At 38.4% G+C, this 26575-nt stretch overlaps 1 protein-coding gene across 20 annotated transcripts in view; it reads right to left on the bottom strand.

Moving 5' to 3' along the window:
* Positions 1–26575, bottom strand: part of DLG2 (discs large MAGUK scaffold protein 2) — a 2364981-nt gene that overhangs the window by 899909 nt on the left and 1438497 nt on the right. For 3 of the 20 annotated variants that reach the window (XM_018042829.1, XM_018042832.1, XM_018042838.1), the window contains exon 1: positions 10565–10675. The exons of the other annotated variants lie outside the window; for them this stretch is intronic. In XM_018042829.1, coding sequence (XP_017898318.1) covers positions 10565–10669 — 105 coding nt within the window. In that variant the 5' untranslated portion in view covers positions 10670–10675. Of the gene's footprint in view, positions 1–10564; positions 10676–26575 lie in introns of those variants that run through there. 20 annotated transcript variants of the gene reach the window in all.

Genomic DNA, 26575 nt, shown 5'->3' with positions numbered 1-26575 from the left:
CCTGACATCTCATGAGCCCTCTTTGCCTATTCTAACTTGACAAAAATCGTTTGCACGTAATGCTTGTACGTTATGGGAAGAACAGCCCCCAGCCCTGCCCTTGGTGTCAGCAGATGAGGCCTAGCGGGGACTGCTGCACCACTGCAGAACTCCATCAGGTCACCTAACTCCCTAAACTATTCCTTAGGCTACGCCCAACTATAAATAAGAATTGGATGATTCCTGACTTTAATACTAGCCTCATTTTCATTAGTGAAATAGTAACAAAAAAGGTTTAGGATTTGGGTCATCTAACAAATAAGACATCTCTTCTCACTCATACAATGGTCTTAGTCAATAACCTCTCTGAAACTTTTTGTTTAAGTACAAATGGAAATTGAAAATTATTTGGTCAACCTCATGTGCTTCTTCAAGAAGCAAATGGGATCAAAGATTAAAAACTATGAAAAACAAACAAACAAAAACACTCTCTGCAAACTGTAAAAGGATACAGTTAGGCTAATGTTAAAAATTTGCAATATTAATAATGGCAACCCTTACTGGGCACTTTCTTTGCTTAGCCATTGTACAAAGGGTTTAATTCACATTATTTCATTTAAATCACAAACTTAAAAAAGATCTGTATAATATCTAATTTTAGAGAGGATGAAACTGAGGTACAGAGAAGTTAAGCATCTTCCCAAGACAGCAAGTGTTAGAGCCAGGATACAGACATAGATTTTTTTAAGTAGCTAAAACTCTGAATCTGAGCCAAAGTGCACTAGAATGAGAGTCTGGCCCTACTAGGTTATGTTTTACTACTTAACCACTTCTGATCCTGGCCACTTCAGTTTTCTTATAAATGATGTGCATGTGAAATCACTCAGTGGCATCCAACTCTGTGCGACTCGATGGACTACAGCCTGACAGGCCCCTCTGTCCATGGGATTCTCTAGGTAAGAATACTGGTGTAGTTTGCCATGCCCTCCTCCAGGAGATCTTCCTGACCCAGGAATTGAACCCATGTATTTTATATCTCTTGCACTGGTAGGTGGGTTCTTTACCACTAGCACCACCTGGGAGCCCCTTATAAATAACATGGGGTGTTAAAATCTGCCTTCCTTACCTTACAAAGTAGTAATGAGAAAAAAATCTGGTTTACACTGCTTTGAGAACTGAAATAAGATAGACAAAGATAAGGAAAATATAAGGCAGAAATAAGAGTGTAATGGTCATTTCAGCGGTAGCAATAGTAAAAACATTAGTACAGTATATTTTCTGGTTTCTATACATAATAAAAACTACAGTCTCTACTGTTTTTAAGCATGTTCCTGCTAAATAAAAATATCTAAATGAAGCTTTAAAGAGTACAGTCTTTTCTATAATGCAGAAATACAAAGGATTATAAGAGACTATTATGAACAACTATATGGCAATAAAATGGATAACCTTGAAGAAATGGACAGATTCTTAGAAAAGTTCAATCTGAACCAGGAAGAAATAGAAACAGAAATTATCAACAAATAGAAATTATGAACGACCCAATTGCAAGCACTGAAATTGAAGCTGTGATCAAAATCTCCCCAAAAACAAAAGCCCAGGACCAGACGGCTTCACAGGAGAATTCTATCAAACATTTAGAGAAGAGCTAATGCCTATCCTCCTAAAACTCTTTCAAAAAATTGCAGAGGAAGCAACACTTCCAAACTCATTCTACAAGGCCACCCTCACCCTGATACCAAAACCTTATAAAGACAACACAAAAAAGAAAACTACAGGACAATATCACTGATGAACATAGATGCAAAAATCCTCAACAAAATTTTAGCAAACAGAATTCAGCAACACATCAAAAAGCTCATACACCATCATCAAGTTGGGTTTATTCCAGGAATGTAAGGATTTTTCAATATATGCAAATCAATCACTGTAATATACCATATTAACAAATTGAAAAATAAAAACCATATGATAATCTCAATAGATGCAGAAAAAGCCTTTGACAAAATCCAGCACCCATTTATGATTAAAACTCTTCAAAAAGTGGGCATAGAAGGAACCTACCTCAACAGAGTAAAGGTCATATATGATAAGCCCACAGCAAACATTATTCTCAATGTTGAAAAACTGAAAGCATTCCCCCCAAGATCAGGAATAAGGCAAGGGTGTCCACTTTCACCACTATAATTCATCATAGTTCTGGAAGTCCTAGCTTCAGCAATCATAGAAGAAAAAGAAATAAAAGGAATCCAGATCAGAAAAGAAGTAAAGCTCTCCCTGTTTGCAGATGACATGATACTGTACATAGAAAACCCTAAAGATAGTATCAGAAAGTTACTAGAGCTAATCAGTGAATTTAGCAAAGTTGCAGGATACAAAATCAATACACAAAAATCACTTGCATTTCTATATACTAACAATGAAAAATCAGAAAGAGTAATTAAGGAATCAATCCCATTCATCACTGCAACAAAAAGAATTAAATATCTAGGAAAAAACTTACCCAGGAGACATAAGAAATGTACACGGAAAATTATAAGACATTGAAGAAAGAAATAAAAGATGACATAAACAGATGGAGAGATATTCCATGTTCCTGGATAGGAAGAATCAATATTGTGAAGATGACTATACTGCCAAATGCAACCTACAGATTCAATGTGATCCCTATGAAATTACCAAAGGCATTTTTCACAGAATTAGAACAAAAAATGTCACAATTCATATGGAAACATAAAAGACCCTGAATAGCCAAAGCAGTCTTGAGAAAGAAGGATGGAGCTGGAGGAATCAACATTCCTAACTTCATATTATACTACAAAGCTACAGTCATCAAGACAGCATGGTACTGGCACAAAAACAGAAATATAGACCAATGGAACGAGATAGAAAGCCCAGAAATAAACCCATGCACCTATGGGTACCTTATTTTTCACAAAGGAAGCAAGAATATACAATGGGGGCAAAGACAGCCTCTTCAATAAATGGTGCTGGGAAAACTGGACAGCTACATGTAAAAGAACGAAATTAGAACACTTTCTAACACCATACACAAAGATAAACTCAAAATGGATTAAAGGCCTACATTTAAGACAACTCTTAGAGGAAAACATAGGCAGAACACTTGATGACATAAATCAAAGCAAGATCCTCTATGACCAACCTCCTAGAGCAATGGGAATAATAACAAAAGTACACAAGTAGGACCTGATTAAACTTACACCTTTTGCACAGCAAAAGAAACTATAAGCAAGGTAAAGAGACGACTCTTAGAATGGAGGAAAATAATAGCAAATGAAACAACTGGCAAAGGATTAATTTCCAAAATACACAAGCAGCTCATACAACTCAATGCCCCCAAAATAAACAACCCAATCAAAAAGTTGGAAAAAGACCTGAAAGGCATTTCTTCAAAGACATACAGGCGGCTCACAAACACATGAAAAGATGCTCAACATATGCAAATCAAAACACAATGAGATATCACCACACATGGGTCAGAATGGCCCTCATCAAAAAGTCTACAAACAATAAGTGCTGGAGAGGGAGTAGAGAAAAGGGAATGTTCTTGCACTGTTGGTGGGAATGTAAATTGATACAGCCACTCTGGAAGATGGTATGGAGATTCCTCAAAAACACCAGGAATAAAACCACATTACCCAGCAATCCCACTGCTAGGCATATACCCTGAGGAAACCAAAATTGAAAAAGAAACACGTGTCCCATTGTTCACTGCAGCATTATTTACAATATCTAGAACATGCAAGCAACCTGGATGTCCATCAATAGATGAATGGATAAAGATATGGTACATATACACAATGGAATATTACTCAGCCATAAAAAGGAACGTGTTTGAGTCAGTTCTAGTGAGGTAGATGAACCTAGAGCCTATTATACAGAGTGAAGAGAGTCAGAAAGAGAAAGATAAATACTGTGTTCTAATGCACATATACAGAATCTAGAAAAATGCTACTGAAGAATTTATTTACAGGGGAGCAATGGAGGAACAGACATAGAGAATAGACTTATGGACTTGGGGAGAGTGGAGGAGAGGGTGAGATGTATGGAAAGAGTAACATGGAAACTTACATTACCATATGTAAAATAGATAGCCAGTGGGAATTTGCTGTGTGTTTCAGGAAACTCAAACAGGAGCTCTGTATCAACCTACAGGGGTGGGATGGGGAGGGAGATGGGAGGGAGGTTCAAAAGGGAGGGGATATATGTATACCTATGGCTGATTCATGATACAGTTTGACAAAAAAAACAATAAATTCTGTAAAGCAATTATCCTTTAATAAAAAAAAGAAAAAGAAAAAAAGAGTACAGTACAGTCTTTTCTACTATTAGTTCATTAAAGATTTTCTGTGCTTGATGTGTGTGATTTTTTGTTGTTGTTACTTGGAGGAAGAGTGCAACCCTGAACAACAGTCTGCTTTTGTGTTCTGTAACAAAAAGCTATTGGGGCCCTATTTTTGCAGTTTACAGAATAGGTGAGCAAAGTGGGCGTGGCAGAGGATGGGGTTTACTCCATTGTATCATAACATATATCTGTGCTAATACCCCATTCTGATGAGTCAACACAAACATTTTACAATGAGCAATATTGAAACAAAGACCAGGCATCCTGCACCTGGCGCTAATTTTTTATAGACTCCAGATGCCTATGCACAGAAATCACAAGACCAGCAGTCAAAGAAATGCAAACTGCACCCAAGAGCAAGATAACAAGATAGCAAGATTTTGCCTTTTGTTCAAAAACAAAAGTGACAATTCCATTCTATTTTACCAGGAATCTGCAAACATTCATTCAGATCCAGGCTGTTGCAATTATCCAGGTTGCTTCAGATATAGTTTTTTTTTTCTTTTCCGTCCTCTTTAGGTTGAACATCTCTATAGATTAAGTGCCATCTTTATTCCTTTACTAATAGAAATTCCATTAATAGCCTTGTTCATAGTCTTCGGAAGGAAATAAACTAAAAACTGGGGTGTTACTAGACACAAGTGCAAAGCGAGGCTAAGAGCAATAAAATAGAAAAAGAAATCTGACATGATTGAGAATGATGAGTCAAGTAATATTTAGAATCTGGAAAGGACAAAACACACTTGGAACACCGTGAACTAGGACTGAAACTCATCACTGAACAAACCCTATTTAGAGCTGACCTAAGCTTACGATGGTTTAAATTCAACATCCAGGGGCTGGAGGCAGGGTCTGTGAAAGCGATGGTGGAGCAGAACAGACAGGTTTCAAGGATGTTTGAGACAAGAAGGATTATTTCCTCATTATCATCTCACTGCTGCCTAAGTTCTTACATTTTAAGTATTAATCAGTACATACAGAATTGTTTAGCAAACCTCATATTTAAGTCAGTGTACTTAGGACTGTAGTATGTAGGCAGAGGAAACACATGTGGTTTTTTGTTCATTTTCTTAAAAAAAAACAACAAAACTTTTATTGGTGTATAGTTGCTTTACAAGGTCATATTAGCTTCTACTGGACAACAAAATGAATCAGCCCTGGTAGTGGTTTAGTCGCTAAGTCATGTTTGACTCTTGTGACCTGTAGCCCACCAGGCTCCTCCGTCCATGGGATTTCCCAGGTAAGAATACGAGAGTGGATTGCCATTTCCTTCTTCAGGGGATCTTCCTGTATCTTCTAGGCCCAGGAATTGAACTCAGTCTCCTGCACTTAAGGTGGATTCTTTACCAACTGAGCCACCAGGGAAGCCCTCTGTGTGGGTACACGTATACTGCCTCCCTTTCAGATTCACCTCCCAAGGAAACACATGGTTTTGCTCTGCAAAAAGTTTACTGTATCATATGAAAACAAGAGAAATCCTTTGAATGCTTATAATACAAAACAGAGACACAGCACAAGAGATACAGGCAAAGAACCGCAATGGGGGTGAAGGGGAAAGGCAGATGGAATTAGGCTTTGAAGGCCTGGTTTTTTTCATGGTCATAGCATCTATATGATTTTTAACCAAGGTACTGATCCTCTAAAATGGAGATATTAATATTAGGGCCACTTGATGTTGGTATTATGATGATAAAACAAGAAAGTGTAGATTAAAGCAGTATGGATGTAGGTTTCCTACTCTTATTTTTCTTCAAGGAGTGCTAATCAGGGTTGCAATAATGAGGCAGAAGGTATATCACCTGGTTACACTGTGTGAGGCAAGTCCCATGGAAGGAAATGTGAGTTGTCTTAAAAGATGGAACTTCACTTTGTGGCTCTAAAACTGTTCTGTTCTGTTTCTGATTGACCTATGGGATTCTTACCTTAAATAAATGATCCATCTCTCATCTTTGTTGTTACTGATATTCCTTCTGAATGCTCAAAGAGGAAGATGAGGACTCGAGGAAAACTGATGAATATGCCTCACTCCATACTATTCTTTCATGTCGCAGGGCCTTCGCACCTACTGTGGCAGCCTCACTCATTTCTTCACCTGACAAACCACTATTTTAAAAACCATCTCAAGCCCTCTCTCCTCTTTTTATTATTCCTCGGTCATCTTTCCTCTCCATTCAAGCAGATGGGTCATGTCCACCTTGCTGCATTTACTGTGGTTTGTATATCCCTCGATTGATGCTTTCAGCATGCTATGCAGCAGTTGTTTTGGTTTCAGTGATTTTCCCCTTATTCGAGTGAACCCATTAAAAAAATGGGCTCTGGAGCCAGATAACTAGTTTCAAGGTCTGGCCTTTCCATTTATTAGCTGTGTTATCATGAGGAAGTTACTTAACCTCTGTAAATTTTGTAAAGTGGAAATGACAGTGCCCACATCAGAGAGTTGTTGACAGAATTGGATGAAATATATGTGAAGGACTTAGAACAGTACGTGACACATGATAGGTGCTCAGCATTTACTACTGCTTTTATACTAAAGTATCAAGTCTGGGATGTGTCAGAAAGGATGTACTAATTGTTTGGTAAAGAAATTAATACGCATTTCAAGACTAAATATCTGGCAAAGAATGATTTATTTGCTTAGTTTGCAGTGGCTTTGCAAAATATGTATAATTGCTATACTGTTTTGATAATAGATGTATATTACATATATCTGTGTATGCACATGTGCAATATTAATTACAATTGTGACAAATACTATGAACAACTCACACAAGATAGTATTCAAGTGTGTGGTACAGATATATATGTAATTGTTCATTTAATGTTTGTCTCATCCACTTGAATCTCAATGCCCTCAAAGTAGGGTTTGAACTCCTGCTGTTTATTGCTATCTGCCCTGGCACATTACATAATTTCTGATACATAAAATATATTTGATAAATACTGGTTGAATGAAAGATCAGATGGAAAATGAACCATCTTTACACAATTTGTAAACATCTTTACGATTCCTTTTTACTTGCCCTCTTCCATCATCATCAAATTGTGTTTGATCTTCATAACCCAACGGAGATCCATGAAGCTTGGCAGCCCTTTATTCTTAGAGCAATTCATGGGTACTTAAGGCACTCAACAAGGTCCATTTGAAAATTCCTGGTGGGCAGAATTCCATATAAGTATCATCAGGGGTTCTGCTGATGTAACCATTTTAGCATTTCAACCAGTGCTTGGCAAGCTGCATGACCTTCACATGAGACCAAAACCAAACACGGTGGCTAGCAGCACAAGGAAAACAGGTTTTGTACATTTCAGCAAAAGACAGTAAAGTTCCAGCTGGGCAAGGGGTAAGGAAGTGTCTGCCAAAGCGATGGTGAGACAAGTTGGCGTGCACTTTCAGGCTTTATCCTGTGTTTCCTCTCTCCAACGTGTATTTTAGGTTGCACGTGGAGGTTCTCTTGGGAAGATTATATCTTGAGATTTTATGTAAGGTTTATTATTAGTACACAACTGCACTGGCTGAAACACTGCTTGTGATCTATGGCTTATTGTGAGTGTGAGAGATGATCCAGACGAGCCAGGTGGCCCCGTATTCTAATGCTGTGTTAGTAATCCACATTTACAGGAGATGCACAGACAGCTTGTGAAGATTTCAGGTCAGTGTTTCTAAGATCAGCTACATCAAAGTATGTCTACACTTCCTAAATATCTTTCATCTCTTAGTGTTTCATTTTAAAAGGCAACAAATCTATTTTAAAGAAGATAATTATGTCAATATAGTTTTTAATTCCCTTAATATGCTTAATGCATCATTGTGAAGATGTGTAGTTTAAGAATATAGCTGGATATCCTAAAAAATGAAGGGTCTCACTAGCCAAGAATGTCACATACTCAGTTATGTATATGTGTGTAAATGTGTGTGTGTGTATGAAGTACATATCCCTGGGTTTAAAAAGTACATAAAATATGGAATAAATGAAGCTCCTTCCCGAGATCTAAATTATATATTCTAAAACTAAATAAATTGAGGTTCAGTTTAAACAGAATTATTTTCAACTGGTAGTAATATTTTAACAATGGCTATGTTTTCTAAAAGTAGTCCTCATAAAATTATGATGACATAATGATACATTTAATGCAAGACTTGGAAGCAATCTGAGAAGAGTTGAGAGATTGGCAAATTCCTAATATTGTTAGGAAAAGATGTAGAAGAGTCAAAATGAAGAAAATATGAATAAAATTGAATATGCCTATGTAAATGTCTGCAATATGGGGGCCCAGGCACGAGACTGGAAGAATAGTAGCCCATGGGCTACAGCAACTGAAACCAAGTCTGTTTTTCCCCAGGAAGGTCCGTCTTCTGCACTAACACATTCCACTCCCACCATCGCAGCCACTGCAGGGCTTCAGTCAAGGTTTATTGTTATCTCCAGATGGATCTGAATAGAAATAATTTCATGAAGTCAGTATAGACAAAGCTGGTGATGAAAACTGCCGTGTAGTAACTAGAAATGATGGAATTGGAGACACTCCGTTGATTTCATTCATTCCGCCCATGCTCACCAAGCACTCTGTTGTGCTAAGCACTATGGTAGACCCTAGGAATAGATACAACCTATATTCAAGGAGTTTGATACATGAAAACAAAAAACCAACAAATACTGCTTCCTTTTTCAAACGTATTTTTCTTTTCTCCTTAACTCCAAGAAGTTGCAAACAAAACAAAACAAAAAACCGACAAATATTGCTTCCTTTTTCGAACGTATTTTTTTCTCCTTAACTCCAAGAAGTTGCAAACAAAACAAAAAACCGACAAATATTGCTTCCTTTTTCGAATGTATTTTTCCTTTCTCCTTAGCTCCAAGAAGTTGCAATATAATACAAGAAAGAAAATACAATTGCAAAAAAATACAATTAAATAATTTGGGTGATAGATTGGAGGTGACTGAGATCTCAAGGAATTGAGATAGGAGAAAATAGCTCTGTCTAGCCAGAGAAAGCTCTACAAAGGAGAAGACACCTGAGCTTCACCAGGGGTATCATAACCTTCACGAGAAAACAAAGGAGGAAGAGTTTAATAAAGATAGGAGAACCAAACTTTACACAGCAGAGTCCAGCTCAAAGTAGAATAATTATAACTTTATCTGATTTAGAAAGCTTCCCACCAAGAATGGTTTAAACCCTTGCAAAAACTATGCTTTATGTCCTCGACAATTAAGATAAACTTACAGAGATCCAACCAGAAAACAGTATTCAATGAGGAGAACTTTAAATCTTTAAAACAGGTGCTTCCTCAGTTACCGAGGAAAACATAATGAAATCTAACTTAAGTCAGTTGAAAACAACTTGTATTTCAAAGAAGACTGAAACCAACTCTAGGTCATAAATAATGTTTTTCTTAAGTAATTCCAAATAACTCTTTGCAGGTCTTAATTTTAAAGAGTGTTCTCTTATTTTTAATAGATTATCTCAATCCTTCAAAAAAGATCTACTTAAAGAATCACGTATTTCTACATCCTTCTTGCAGGTCCCATTCAGCCCACCTCAGCCTATCAAATGTAGCCAGCCTGTTCTTCTGGTTTGATCATTATAAGCACAGACATTATATCTGCAGTGGAAAACACAATGACACTCACTCACTTATTAATGCACCTTATGTGTCTATGCACTTTCAAAATACAAATTTCTAAACCATCTTTACAAATCTCTAAGTAGGGTATCGCTACTTTTCTAAAGGAACAAACACACTTTTCAGGGAGAGGCTTTATGGTAGATTTTACTTGGCTAAGCAAAGAATCAGAATATAAAACTAACTTTTGGCTTCCTGATCTAAGTATCAAACCCACTGCAAAAAGATATTCAAGCCATTCTAAGTGCGTTTGGGGGAACCAGCCAGGAAATACATACTGTAGACTGTTTCAAATGTTAATATGAAGAATATCAATCTTGCGCCCTTTTTCTACTACTTGTTACTATTAGAAACTCTCTTCAGTAGGGTAAGTCTCCCTGGACCACTGTTCATTTTTCTCACCGATCAATATTTAACCCTTTAATCATTCAGATTTCATACAGAGCAAAAAAAGACATTTTTTTCTCAAACAAGAACTACAAAGAAGATACCACATCTTTAAATGCATAGAATATATGCATTTTACCTATAGCTATAAAGCAAGAAATAGCAGGAAAGTGAGAGTCTCTAGGAAAATAAAAGGAAATGTCCCTTACCGGAATAAATGCATGCTGCATAGCTTGTTCACATTGTTTTAAAGAAGCAATAGTATCCCACAGAAGCTGATAATTTTCAGCCCGAGAAGCACTTGGCCGCTGCATGGCGAAAGCTAGTAACACTCAAACTGAGCTCAAAGAACCCAGTTGAAGAAGGAAGGGAAAAAAAAAAAAAAAAAAAAACCCTGCAGATCTGTTACATAAACTTCTTAATTAGATCTGCTACACAAACTGCTATCTTAAGACTTTCAAAAAAAAGTTAATCAGAACATTTCTTTTGGGGGATAACTGGGCATGACTTGAACAGAGACAGATGTTTTCATTGGGAAGGATTTTCGTTCCCACACTTGTGAAAAGCAATCCCATCAGTGTTGCCCTGTCTTTACACGGATCTGGCGAAACTGCACATACCATAAGTGTGTGGGGGGAAAGAAGTAGGAGGGAGAGAAATGTAAAAAAAAAAAATATTTCCACCAGAGGATTTGGGTGGCAGGCCCCGGAGGTAGAATTTGAATAGCTTGTGAAAAGTAGTAAAATTGAAGGGAGTGGGGTGTGTACACACACACACACACACACACACACACACACACACAGAGGCAGGTGTCTACACTTGTCTGCTCTGTGTGAAATACGTGCCTTCTCACAGTGTCATTTAATATGTCCAGTTTTTCTCTCAGTTTAGCTATGATCTAGATGTGATATATTTTTCATCTATAGGTTATTACTGCCTTTATTAACTGCAGTTATTTTTCTAGGGTTATTTCTAAAAACTAGCTAGAAAATCTTTGAGTACAACAGGAGTCAATAATTTATCTTAAAATCCAAGAATAATTAGAAGACCTTTCTATTGTTTCATATGTTAGGTAAAAGGCACATTTAGTTCTTCTTCTAGGTAGAATTTACATAAACAATGCCAGGAAAAGCGAACCTTCAAATATTCCAGGGACCTGCAAGTGGGCTACACATCACTGGAATATGTTAATTCAAAAGAAGTTGCTTGCACACTTTAGCAAAAAGGTATGTAGGCAGGCTCAATCATTCAGTTGTGTCCAACTTTTTGCAACACCCCTCCTCCCTGGACTATAGCCCCCCAGGATCCTCCCTCCATGGAATTTTCCAGGCAAGAATACTGGCGTGGGTAGCCATTCTTTTCTCCAGGGGATCTTCCTGACCCAGGGATCGAATCGGCATCTTCTGCATTGGCAGGCAGGTTCTTTACCACTGAGCCACCTGGGAAGCCCAACAAAAGGTGTAAGTTGAACCTAAGTAAAAACTGAACAACAGCATAGAGCAACATACTTTGAATGTTCCTTCCCTTAAGACAGGAGCCCACAAGGTAAGGTACGGCTCCACTAGCCCTTAGACTGTGAGATCACTGAGGCAAGAGATAATGCACCTTGTAAGGCACTAAGCACTTTCAAGTTCCAAAGGAATTTATGTTCTCAGGACTAATTACACAGCCAACAATGGGGTATCTATTCATGTCTTTTTAGGAGTAAGGGGTAAGCTGAGGGCAATACGTAGCCTGATGAGTAACTTGTGCTTTTAATTGACCTAGAAAATCCAAGGAGTGTAAAACAAGGTACAAATTGTAGAAAACAGCGTGAGAACATAAATGAAGGATTTTTGGCTGTATTATTTTTAGAAGAGCTGCATGATTTGGGTTACCTAGATTTTCTGCATTGGTACCCTGGTGATGGTGGGTGAGTTCATACTAATGACCTTGCTGTGTGCGAGTCTCAAAGGCAAAGTTTGCCTCTTATCTCATTTATTTTTCAATTCTGAACTGAAGGAATTGCAGGTAGAACTGATCTTTCAAAATTTCTACCTGGGCTAATTTGCAAGGAGGCTGCTTTTCCTTAATATTTCATGAGTACACACCAGAAGGCTCCTGCCATTAGACAATTTGTTTTTAGGTATCAATTCTAGCAACCTTCTCTTCCCCCATTCATGGTGTTCTTCTGTTCAGCTCACACCCACAGGCCCTCCTCCGCTGGCCCTATACTCTCCCATCTGCCCCAGCCACATGCTCCTTCCTCGTACACTGTCGACCAGCCAGCCCCCAACTCCCAGAAAGTGCTCCTTCACTAGCAGGTATGTGTATTTCCGATCAAACAAGAGGAAATTAAAAGTTGTTTTCTAAGTGGCCCTCCAAAATATGCTTTCTGAATACCTTGAACAAATATTCATCGTTACTCCAGACCTCAGTCTCTGGGTCTTCTGTCCTGCCTTGGACTTCTTCTACCTAGTGTTCATCAGATTCCTTCTTGTGTTTTTCATTTAAGCAGCATCGTTTAAAAGATTCTTCTTTCCTTACTCTTTGGCCAAAAGGCAGAGAATCCACAGTCTGCATGCAGAAACTCTACATGAAAAACCCTCTCGGAATCATGCATTCATTCACTTATTGATCCAAGAAGTATATCAAGTACCTCCCATGAGCTACATTTTTTCACTGTATTATGGGCAAATGGATATATCAGATGTTGATTTTTGTTTTTAAGGAGCTTAGAGTTTAATTGAAAGGATGATACATGGGCACAAATAACAAAAAAGACAAGTTAAAAAAGGGCAGGTGTCATAGAAGAGCTGGTATAAACTATTTATAAAATAATGAAAAAGAAAAGTTACATCAACTAGGAAAATTAGGGAAAATTAGGGCAGCTTCATAGAGGATTTAGCACTTGGCTAGAGATTGAAGTTAGGGTATAATTTGGACTTGCAGAGATAGGTTCCTCAAGAAGAAGAGCTAGAATAAAGGGTCAGAGCGGGAAAGATCACTACTAGTTGTTTCGGGGAAAAAAAGAAAAAAACATGACCCCAAGGCTCAGATGATAAAGAATCCACTTGCAATGCAAGAGACCTGACTTGGATCCCTGAGTCAGGAAGATCCCTTGGAGAAGAGCATGGCAACCCACTCAAGTATTTTTGCCTGGAGAATTCCATGGACAGAGGAGCCTGGTGGGCTATAGTACATGGGGTCACGAAAAGTCAGACACAACTGAGCAACTAACACTTTGGCTATTTCATGATTGTTATTGGAGTCAAGTAACAATTATTGAATACAATTATTATTCTTGAATAAAATGTCAGTAGCTTCCTGTTCTTAATGCTAATCAATCTTAGCTTTAACCAATTCTTAGAGCATCATTGTGCATGAATTCAGTGAAACTAAACCTCATGAGAGAGTAAATGTCATATATTTATTCCTTACTCTTGAAGATAAGAATATTGATCTACTTTGGAGGGTTTAGGGACTTCCCTGGTGGCTCAGACGGTAAAGCATCTGTCTACAATGCGGGAGACCTGGGTTCAATCCCTGGGTTGGGAAGATTCCCTGGAGAAGGAAATGGCAATCCACTCCAGTACTATTGCCTGGAAAATCCCATGGACAGAGGAGCCTGGTAGGCTACAGTCCCATGGGGTCGCAAAGACTCGGACACGACTGAGAGACTTCACTTCACTTGGAGGGTTTAGGGGGCTCAGTCATTTCAGTCATATTGCTTTTTTGTTTATTCAGTACATATATCATGTTTTTTACTCATACCCAATCACTTCTGTAAGTTCTAAACTCTATTACCTTCGATATTCAAGTGGAGTCCACCAGGAGTCTTAACCTGATCTAATGTTTGAGGTAATTCAATTTGGCGCAGTTTAACAAACATTTATTGAGCTCTACTATGTGCTAAGTAAGCACTAAGATAAAAAGATAAATATTATATAATGTCAATTCTCTACTTATTTCCAACTGCCCCTCAGTATGCATTTACCTCTGCCCACAGAGTAGAATGTTATACATATTTTCTTCTTGTGAGCACAATGCCTGATATGTAATGGCTACTATTTTCTGTTAAATCCTCAGTCACTAGGCCATATGTCCATAATATTGAAATACCTCTAAATTAGACTAACGGACTCAGAATGTTAAAAGTACTGTTTATCTGGTCATATTGCCATGCTCAAACAGGTCTGTATTTGAAAGCTTTCTGCTGGGCCTGGCTTAAATATAACTTCTTGACAACAGAAATGGAGCAATGATTTACATTCCTATCTGAAAAAAAAAACTGAACAAAATATATGAAACAATGAGTCAAATATGGACAGAGAAGAAACATCAGTGAACTCTGGGAGATAGGAAACAAACAAGGTAAGTCCTGTGACTGCCCCATTGACCACCTTGAATGTCTAGGCCACATCACAGAAAAATGGGATCCAGTTGGAACCCAGTGAACTTGCTGAACTGAGGATACAGAAATGGTTTTCTGTAGAAAACAAAGCAATAGTGGAAATAGACAAATTCATAATTATAATTGAAGTTTTCAATATACTGCTCTGAATAATTAATATACTAAGCAGTTACTGTCTATAAGGATATGTAAAACCTTTATGAAACCATCCATTAATTTAGGCTAATATACCTTTAAAAAACCTGGACTTCCCCGGTGGCTCAGCAGTTAAAAAATCCACCTGCAGAAACTGTGGGTTCAATCCCTGGGTCAGGAAGATTCCCTGGAGGAGGACATGGCAACCCACTATAGTAATCTTACCTGGAGAGTCCTATGGACAGAGGAGCCTGGAGGGCTACAGTTCATAGGGTCGCAAAGAGTCAGACATGACTGAAGTGACTGAGTATGCAACTTTAAAAACACATTCCACCCTACAACAGCAATCTTCACAAGTGCTCATGGAACATTTACCAAGACAGAGCATATTCTGAGCCATAGATCAAATTATAATAAATTTAAAAGAATTCAGGCCAAAAAAAATATATTCTCTTACCATAGTAAAATTATTTCAACAACACAATTTCTGAAAATTCCCAAAATATTTGACAAGCAAATAACACACTTTTAAATTACCTACTGGCCAAAGAAGAAATCAAAAGTAAGTGAGAATGCATTTTGAACTGAATGAAATAAAACTACAATGTATCAACATTTTTGGATGCCCTTAGAGCAGTACGTAAGGAAAGAAGAACTATACAGAAAAAAGATCGTCATGATCCAGATAATCAAGATGGTGTGATCACTTACCTAGAGCCAGATATCCTGGAATGAGAAGTCAAGGGGGCATTAGGAAGCATCACTATGAACAAAGCTAGTAGAAGTGATAGAATTCCAGCTGAGCTATTTCAAATTCTAAAAGATGATGCTGTGAAAGTGCTGCATTCCATACGCAAGCAAATTTGGAAACTCAGCAGTGGCCACAGGACTGGAAAAGGTCAGTTTTCATTCCAATTCCAAAGAAAGGCAATGCCAAAGAATGTTCAAACTACCACACAATTGCACTCATCCCACATGCTAGCAAAGTAATGCTCAAAATTCTCCAAGCCAGGCTTCAACAGTATGTGAACCATGAACTTCCAGATGTTAAAGCTGGACTTAGAAAAGGCAGAGGAACCAGAGATCAAATTGCCAACATCCACTGGATCATCAAAAAAGCAAGAGAGTTCCAAAAAAACATCTACTTCTGCTTTATTGATTATGCCAAAACCTTTGACTGTTTGGATCACAACAAACTGTGGAAAATTCTGAAAGAGATGGGCATACCAGACCACCTGACCTGCCTCCTGAGAAATCTGTGTGCAGGTCAAGAAGCAACAGTTAGAACTGGACAGGGAACAACAGACTGGTTGAAAATCGGGAAAGGAGTACATCAAGGCTGTATGCTGTCACCCTGCTTATTTAACTTATATGTAGAGTACATCATGCAAAATGCCAGGCTGGATGAAGCACAAGCTGGAATCAAGACTGCTGGGAGAAATATCAATAACCCCAGATACTCAGATGACATCACCCTTATGGCAGAAAGAAAAGAGGAACTAAAGAGCCTCTTGATGAATGTGAAAGAGTAGAGTGAAAAAGTTGGCTTAAAACTCCACATTCAAAATACTAAGATCATGGCACCCAGTCCCATCACTTCATGGCAAATAGATGGGGAAACAATGGAAACAGTGACAGACTTTATTTTGGGGGGGCTCCAAAATCACTGTAGATAGTGACTGCAGCCATAAAATTAAAAGATGCTTGTTCCTTGGAAGAAAAGCTACGACCAACCTAGACAGCATATTAAAAAGCAGAGACATTACTCTGCCAACAAAGGGCCATCTAGTCAGGGCTATGGTTTTCCCAGTAGTCATGTGTGGATTGAGAGTTGTACTACAAAGAAAGCTGAGCATCAAAGAACTGATGCTTCTGAACTGTGGTGTTGGAGAAGACTCTTGAGCCTCCTTTGGACTACAAGGAGATCCAACCAGTCAATCCCAAAGAAAATCAGCCCTGAATATTGATTGGAAGGACTGATGTTGAAGCTGAAACTCCCATACTTTGGCCAGTTGATGCAAAGAACTGACTCATTGGAAAAGGCACTGATGCTGGGAAAGACTGAAGTCAGGAGGAGAAGGGGATGATAGAGGATGAGATGGCTGGATGGCATCACTGACTCGATGGACAAGAGTTTGAGCAAGCTCTCGGAGTTGGTAATGGACAGGGAAGACTGGCGTCCTGCAGTCCATGGGGTGGCAAATAGTCTGACATGACTGAGTTACTGAACTGAACTGACTGAAGGAAATAATAGATTTTCTGTGGTAGCTTAGATAGTAAAGAATCTGCTTGCAATGCAAGAGACCCGAGTTTGATCCCTGGGTCAGGAAGATCCCCAGGAGAAGGGGATGGCTACCCAGTGCAGTATTTTTGCCTAGAGAATCCCATGGACAGAGGTGCCTGGCGTGCTAGTAGACAGGCTCACAAAGAATCATACATGACTGAGCAACTAACACTATACATCACTAAACACTTGTATTTGAAAAGAAAGAAAGTCTTACATTAATGATCTCAGCTTACACCTTATTAAAATAAAAAAGAATCTATCAAATTGAAGCCAAATAAGGCAGAATAAAAGGGAAAAATAGAAAAAAATAAAACTAACAGCTACTTCTTTGAGAGTATCAATACAATTGAAAACCTGTTAGCAAGACTAATGAAAAAAAAATTTTTCAAGCTTAGAAATGAGTGTAGCATCACTACAGATCCTATAGCCATGGAAGGTCTAATAAGGAAATCTTGGAAACAACTTTATACCAATATATTTGACCTCATATATGGAACAATTCCTTGAGAGTTTTAAGCTAGTGAAGTTCACTCCAGAAAAATAAGTAATCTAAATAGCCATGCCATATTCCTAACAAAGTTTTTATATTTTAATTAAAAACTTAACCCCCAGGAAACTCCAGGACCAGATGCCTTCTGATGAATTCCATTTAAGAAAAAAAAAATTAATTCTACACAAATTTTTTCAGAGAACTGAAGACGAAAAAAAATACAAGTTGCTTTTTTTTTTTTTTTTTTTGAGGCCATCAATAGCTTGGTACCAAACTAGATGAAAGTATTAGAAGAAAAGCAAATATTCACATGCCCTCATTGCTGCTTTGTTGCTCCATCATATCTGACATTTTTGCTACAACATGGACTGTATTCCACCGGGCTCCTCTGTCCATGGGATTTCCCAGGCAAGAATACTGGAGTGGGTTGCCATTTCCTTCACCAGGGGACCTTCCCGACCCAGGGATTGAACCCACATTTCCTGCTGGAAAGGCCTGTTCTTTGCCATTGAGCCACCAGGGAAGCCCATGCCCTTGTTAATATATATGAAAAAAAATTCTAAACAAATTTTAGCAAATTGAATCCAATAACATATAAAGGGAGTAATACATCATAATCAAGTAGGTTTAACCCTTAAAAATGACCTAATATAATTCACCATATTACAAACATCTAAAGAAAAGAAAAAGAAAGGAAAAAAACTTGTGCTCAATAGGCACAAAGAAAACACTTTGCAAAAACCAATATCAATTCCTGGTTAAGGAAAGGAAAAAAATCTCTCAGGACAAAATAAGGATGCCCCTTCTCACTACTTCTGTTCAGCATTCTAGAACCTTTCTATTTGAAAGGTTCTAAAACAGGTCAAGAAAAAATGTTGGAAAAGAAAAAAATAAAAGTATCTTTCTTTACTTTTGACATAACTGTCTATGTAGAAAATCTGGAATCTAAACTTCAGAATTTATAAGTGAGCTTAGCAAAATTGCAGAACATAAGATCAGTATACAACAACCAATTTATTTCTCTTTACCAGCAATAAATAAATGAAAAATAAAACGATAATACTATTTACCATAAGGTTATAAACATAAAAAACTTAGGGATACACTTTATAAAATATTTATAAGCCATGTGCACTGAAAACCACAAACCTTTCCTCAGTGAAATTAAAGACATACTAATGGAGAGACACATGAAGTTCCTGGGTAATAAGACTCAATATTGTTAAGATGTCATACACTGAAAATTATAGGTTCAGTACCATGCATACCCAATCAAAACCCCTACAAGGTTATCTGTTTGCTTATTTGTTTGTTTCAGAGAAACGTACAAGCTGATTCTAAACTCATAGGGAAAGCCAAAGAATCTAGACTAGCCAAAACAACTTTGAAAAAGAAAAATAAAATCAGAGAAACAATACTACCTGTTTTCTAGACTTATTGTACAGCTAAAGGTAATCAAACAACTCGGCACTCGTGAACAGATAAACAGATCAGTGGAATAGAATAGGTCTTTCCAAGTGACACCAGTGGTAAAGAAGCCACCTGCCAATGCAGGAGACAAAAGAGACTCAGATTTGATCCCTGGGTCGAGAAGATTCCCTGGAGGAGGAAATGACAACCCACTCCAGTATTCTTGCCTGGAGAATCCTATGGAGAGAGGATCCTGGAGGGCTACAGTCCATGTGGTAGCAAAGAATCTGACACGATTGAAGCAACTTAGCAGGTACACAACAGACTAGAAACTCCAGGATCAACCCACACACCTGTAGCCAACTGATTTTCAACAAAGGTGCAAAGGCAATTCATTAAAGAAAAGGTAATCATTTCAACAAATGTTGGCACAATAATTAGATACCTATATGCAAAATAACAAACTTTGATGTATACCTCTTACTACATAAAAACTCAAGATAGAATATAGAACTACATATAAAGCCTAAAATGGAACTTCTAAAACACAGAATATCTTTGTGATCTAAAGATATTTGGTGTTAGATATGACACCAAAAGCACAACCATAAGAGAAAAATAATTGATAAATTGGACACTGACAAATGGAAATTTTCTGTTCCATGAAACATTGTTAGGAGAATGAAAAGACAAGTCAGAAAATGCAAGTAAAGTTACAAACTATATGTTTAATATAGGATTTGTTTCTAAAATATATGAGGAACTCTCAAAGCTAATAATAAAAGAGTTGAAAATGAGCAAAGCATTTTAATAGACACCATAAATGAAGATATATATGTCTCAAATGAGCATGTGAAAGAGTAACACTATTATTAGAGAAATAAAAATACTCCCACACTCCAATTAGAAGGAATAATACTAAAAAAAAAAAACTGACCATATCAATGATTCATTAAGATGTATAATATTGGACTCCTCATATACTGCTGGTGGGAATATGAATGGTTTCACGGGTTCTTAAAAAGTTAAACACGTACCTTCTAAGATTTAACCATTCTACTACTCCTAGGTATTTATCCAAGACAAATGAAAGTATATGCTGATTTGAAGGCTTGTATAAAAACATTTATAGCAGCCTAATTTGTAATAGTAAAAAACTGGAAACAAGTGAGTGGGTAAATAAATTGTTATATATCCAAACAATGGAATGATATTCAGCACCAAAATGGAATGAACTATTGATACCCACAACACATGGGTGAATCTCAAAATAGTCATGTTGAATGAAAGAAGCAGAAAGGACATACACTGCATGGTCCCATTTATACAGACTGTAGGAAATGTTGGCTAACCTATAGGGATGGCAAGGAGAGACTGCTGATGGGGAGGTACGATGGGCAGAGGGAGGGAGTGGGCTGGAGGCATTACAAAGAGGTACGAAGAAACTTCTGAGGGTGAAGGATATGTTCATTATCATAAGTGGATAGTTTCATATGTCAAAACATTAATTTGTAGATCTTAAATATGCACAGTTCATTGAATATCAATTAGACATCATTGAAGCTATTTTGAAAATTTCCTTAAAAAGTTCCTAGAAAAATAACCAGAAAGTCTCACTTTCCTGGGCTTTATCCAAAGTAATGATTTCTGTTAGCATTTAATGTTATAATCTGATAGGTTGATCCATCTCCCTAGGGTGGGGAGGTGGTTAGAAAGCACTGACTTTCCTTCAGGAAGGAAAGCAAAGAATATGAAAAAGTTCAACCAGAGGAAAGGGCTGAGATATCATATCCAGGAGCTTAACTCTTAGCTATGATTCTTGCCCTGATTAGCAGCAAGAACTTGGTTCTGTCATTTTGCTTTGACAAGCTCCAATCACTCATCTAAAAATACAGAAGTTAGACTCAATCATCCCTCAAATGTCCTTCAGAGGCTCTAATTCAGTGATTTATGGATAGACTTTAATCCTCAATAATCTCTTTTTTTCTCTCAACTAAGAATTTATAAGTATGGCCTTAAACTAAAAATATCCCATGTGATTTTGAAATGTGCATTATCGCCCTTGCTGATAATCTTTTTAGAAAGAGAGTAAACTCTTGAGGGTGGGCCCCTTCATCTTCAAATTTCTGGTTTTCTCTTCTCATAATATTTCAAGTTCAGAGCCTACATTGTAATAATGATATTGTGATTGCTATTAAAATTATAAGGATAGAAAACTACTATCATACTTCTTAGGAAACTACTTTCCCATGCAGTAGCCATCTTATTTCCATGAAGACATTTTTTTCAATTTACAGACACAGAAATAGGACCACAGAAGCTACCATTAGCTTGCTTCACCACATACCAACCACACAACCTTGGACAAGACCCTTAGTTTCTCTTTGCTTCTGTTGCTTCTCTGTAAATTTGAGATTATAACAGTACTTGCCTCCTAGGATTGTTGAGGATTAAATGAGTTAATATTTGTAAAACTTTAGATTGGAGACTAGCACACAGTTATCACTATTATTCTTTGAGAAATTAATTTCATTTTAATGTATTAATATAATAAGCATTAAATAGTTAAGTATGGACAGAGAAGTCTGGCGGCTTATAGTCCATGGGGTCGCAAAGAGTTGGACAGACTGAGTGACTAACACTAACTAGCTAATGTAATAAAGAAGCAAGATCTAAGATAAATTCATATCTTTTGGTTCTCTGTTTAACATGCATTTGACCAGTGATCAGTAAATATTTATGTACTTTCAGATTTGTCTTTCCTGATTACCATCACACCTCAGTCTAAGTGTGTATCCCCCTAATGTTCATTCTCCCTATCTTAATTTGGAATATATTTATTATTTTTTAATTTCTAGTTTCCCCAACTAAACTGTAGGATCAGAAAAGAGAAGCCAATGGATAGTCAGTGCCTGCACGGTGTCTGGAACCACATAGAGTCTTTCAGTGTTCATTTGATACTTTTTTTATTACTAGGACCTAAAATAGATAAAAGTGTATGAAAACTTCAGAAACATATGTTAGTATATTTATCCAGATCTTCAGTGTTTCCAAAGATCTCTGGTGAGTTTGGCCACGGCTCTTATCAAAAGCTCGTATGTGACTGACTCATGTTCTCCTCTTTAAGGAAAAGTGACATTTTTTTTTTGATGGGGTAACAGTCATATGACTTTAACAAAATAAAAGAGAACATGAGTTTATACTGTATGCAACAGTAATCCAGAGGGTATGACATGACCTGAGGGATACCAAAATTCATAGAGAATTATGCTATATATTTGATCAGTCAATATATTTCTTATATGCTTAAGAGATGCAAGCGATTGTGATTAAGTGCTACCCAATACACTGAGCAGTCTTCGGAATCATAGTAGTACTGTTAGTCACTCTATCTTGTCCGACTCTCTGCGACCCCATGGACTGTAGCCCGCCAGATTCCTCTGTTCTTGGGATTCTCCAGGCAGGAATACTGGAGTGAGTTGCCATTCCTTTCTCCAGGGGATCTTCCCGACCGGGGGATTGAACCTGGGTCTCCGGCTTCCCTGGTGGCTCAGAGGATGAAGTGTCTGCCTGCAATGCAGGAGGCCTGGGTTTGATCCCTGGGTTGGGAAGATCCCCTGGAGAGGGAAATGGAAATCCACTCCAGTATTCCTGCCTGGAGAATCCCATGGACAGAGGAGCCTGGCGGGCTACAGTCCACGGGGTCACAAAGAGTCAGACACGACTGAGCAACTTCACTTTCACTCCTGCATCCAAGCAGATTCTTTACCATCTGAGCTACATGGGAAGCTCTCGGAATCATAAGCCCAGGTCTATAAGGGGCAGAAAGCAGAGGATCCCAGAGAAACTGACTGAAGCCGGCAGGACACCATGTCTTGTCTGAACATAGTTCTACCAAATGCTAGGTCACCGCATGTAAACCTCAGGCCAGTGTTAAAGCTAGAACTAACCCGGATAGAAATCCAGGGCAGGTCAAATCTGTCTTCCTCATCTTTGCCCACTTCAAGAGCCCTCAGCCCTTCTCCTCTGGACTCTCCTGACAGAAGGAAAGCTATACAAACTCATTTATAGGACATAAAGACTTCACTGTAACCAACAAAGATCCAGTGTAAAGAACAGGGCACTCTGCTCAATATTATATAATGACCTAAATAATAGATAGATGTATATGGATAACTGAGTCACTTTACACCTGAAAGTAACACAACATTGTAAGCACATAAACTCCAGTATAAATAAAAAGTTTAAAAAAAAGGGATTTACTGTCTTCCCCAATTGCTTTTCTGTCTCTTTTTGAGAGCAAGTGTCAATTTTATCTATCTCTATACCCCCGGATCCAATCACGTTACTTATATAACATAGGTATATTCCCTTGTGGCTCAGCTGGTAAAGAATCTGCCTGCAGTATGGGAGACCTGGGTTTGATCCCTGGGCTCGGAAGATCCCCTGGAGAAGGGAAAGGCTACCCACTCCAATATTCTGGCCTGGAGAATTCCATGGACTGTATAGTCCATGAGGTCACAAAGAATCAGACATGACTGAGCGACTTTCACTTTCTTTCATATAACAATGTTACCTATATTACCTACATAGCATATAATAAAGGAGAGCAAAGGTTTGTTCAATAAAGGGATGGATGTTAAATATATGGATGGATGTTAAGAGCATTGTACTTGATAATAACAGGAATTCCTTATACTTGTGAAGCATTTTTCTAGTGTGACAAAGCACTTTTGCAACTAGGAATTCTTTCATTCTACTTTTTACCCTCTCTCTCTTCACTCATTTAAATATTAGTCTGCCAATGGATATCTCATTTACATTCTTGGCCCAGATTTCTTTCCTGAATTGGATATCCTGCTGCCTGCTGGTCATCTCCGCTCAAATATCTCACAGACATCTCAGACTAAACGCCTTCAAACTCTGAGCTCTTATCCTCCGTTCCTCCCCCTCAAATCTGATTCTCTTTCATTTACTTATCCGGTAAATCCCAGTCCTTCCACTCAGTTGCTCTAGACAGATGCCTTCATCTCAGGAGCCCACAGTATCCACTTCATCGTCACCCTCCTGGTCTAACCCTACTTTCCACCGATGTTATCTTGGGCCATCTCCCCCAGCTCTGTGCCCCAGCCCCACGGGCCTGCTCCCAGTCCTTAAAATGTGAGGGCGTGCCTTCTCATGTCAGTGCTAGCCACCCTGCCTCAAATCCTCTCCCACCTCTTCTCCAGAATTCTCTCCCAGTTATCCTTCAAGTCTCGGTTCCACTGTGCACTGCAGGAGGCTTAGCAGTCTCCCTGGCCTATACCCACCAGACACCAGCAGCATCCCTTCCCCCAGTTGTGACGACCAAATAGATCTCAAACATTGCCCATTGTCTCCAGGGAGCCGAATTCATTTCCCCCATTAAGAAGCTCTGTTCTACACACTGATCAGAACATTCTGTCACTGATTTTTATGGAACCTAGTGTGTAAATCTTTTGACTTCTAAATTACTGTTGGACCACCCCATTATGGATAGAGGAGTTCTTTATCATTTTATTACCTGGGCTGCCCTGGGGGCTCAGCGTTAAAGAACCTGCCTGCCAATGCAGGAGATGCAGGTTTGATCCCTGGGTTGAGAGGGTCCCGTGGAGGGGGAAATGGCTCCCCACTCCAGTATTCTTGACTGGAAAATCCCATGGACAGAAGAGCCTGGTTGGTTGCTTTCATGGGGGTCACAAAAGAGTCAGACATGACCTAGCAACTACAAAACAACAGCAACATGTAGTGTCTAGCATGAGATAGGTGCTTCATGAATGTATGTTGAATAAATGAATAAATTTGATTATTGCAAAAACCACACGACATATGGACAGCCAGGATTAACACAACCACTTTAAAGTGAGGTAAAAGATATGCTAAGCAGCTGAACAACAGGCAGGCAGAACACACTGTCAATAAATAGCTGACAGGGGCCCGTTCTCAGTTCTTCTTCTCAGCATGATCACTTTACTACCATCACCAGTGTTTTCAGCCTTCTCAGATTACTGGAACTCTCCCCCTTCTGAGGTCCCTGCAGCCCTCTGTCCTTGCAGTCTGTGCAGCATTAGCAGAGAGCCCAGTGCTGTCTCAAGGGCCGAAATGCTGAGGGCCTCCTGGTGGTTTCCAGGGATGCTTCACGACGACACTTATTAAAAATCATGGCATATTAAATATAAGGGGGGGGGCGGATAGGGTTTCTCCTGTTGTGATAGGAATGCAAGAGGGAAAAAACATAACTCTCCCGAGTGAATTTGCTTTTATGGTACTCTTAGCCTTGTGGTCTACTCTAGTAAATAGCCTAGAAAAAACTAATCACATGACAGGTTAAGATACTCTGATCTTAATGAAAGCCTTGCCGAATAAACTAGAACATGAAGGATACTTGGTTAAAATTACCTTTTATTTCCAGGCTGCTTAAGTAGAGCTAAGCAGAAAAATCTCAGTTGGAAAGAGAAATTCTTTTAAATTGCACTTTCAACATGCCTCATGCACTCCTATTTTCCAAGGTTTTGAAAAGCAGGATTTATACAGCGTGCATGTGTGCTAAGTCGCTTCAGTCATGTCCGACTCTTTGCAACCCTATGGACTGCAGCCTGCTAGGTCCCTCTGTCCATGAGGTTCTCCAGGCAAGAATACTGGAGTGGGTAGCCATTCCCTTCTCTAGGGGATCTTCCTGACCCAGGGATCAAACTCAGGTTTCCTACATTGCAGGCAGATTCTTTAACCTCTCAGCCACCAAAGAAACCCAACAGAAGATAAGCACCCAATAACTAATCATTAGCTATTATCTTTCTTCTCTGCCTAAACATATTTTTATTTCTGTGTATTGCTAAGCTCTGTCTATAAGTCAGATATTTATCATTTTGATAGTTCATAAGCATTTCAAGAACCTGATCTTCATTACATTTTCTTCATCATACAAGTATTTCTTTGATTCTTACAATAATCCTACAAGGCTGGGATGTTTGTGTCCATTTTATAGACAGGAAACTCAGACCCAGAATGATGTGCCTATGATTATGCAATTTAGATAGTGACGGGGCAGGGCTAAAGCATTGGTCTTCAAAATATTTTGCTCCATTAACACCATTATATATATATTTTTTTCTTTCTTTTTTTTTTTTACTGATTCACTTTTGTCTCAACTCTTTTAAGATATCAAAATGGCCCTAAAGTAAAACTCCTTGGAAGTTTGTCTTCTCGTTTTTCCCCTCTAATCAGTAAGTCTCCACTGAGTAGTAACTACATGTCTTAGTCGGTGTTTGTGTCTCTCTCTCCTTCCCTACCTTTTCCCATTCCTACCTTTTTTCTCTTTCTCCATTATCTTTACCCCTCTCCTTTTCTTTCCTCCATCTCTCTCTCACACACACTCTCTCTCTCACACACACACACACTCTCTCTCTCTCACACACTCAGAAATACCTTATTGGTCTATTTCACATGAAAGGAGAGGGGAGTACTGACAGTGAATTTGAGGTTTCCGA

Source organism: Capra hircus, chromosome 29, assembly GCF_001704415.2.
Source record: "Capra hircus breed San Clemente chromosome 29, ASM170441v1, whole genome shotgun sequence".
Classification (NCBI taxonomy): Eukaryota; Metazoa; Chordata; class Mammalia; order Artiodactyla; family Bovidae; genus Capra; species Capra hircus.
Note: the sequence above shows the minus strand (reverse complement) of the source record. Positions and strands in the feature narration are given on the sequence as shown.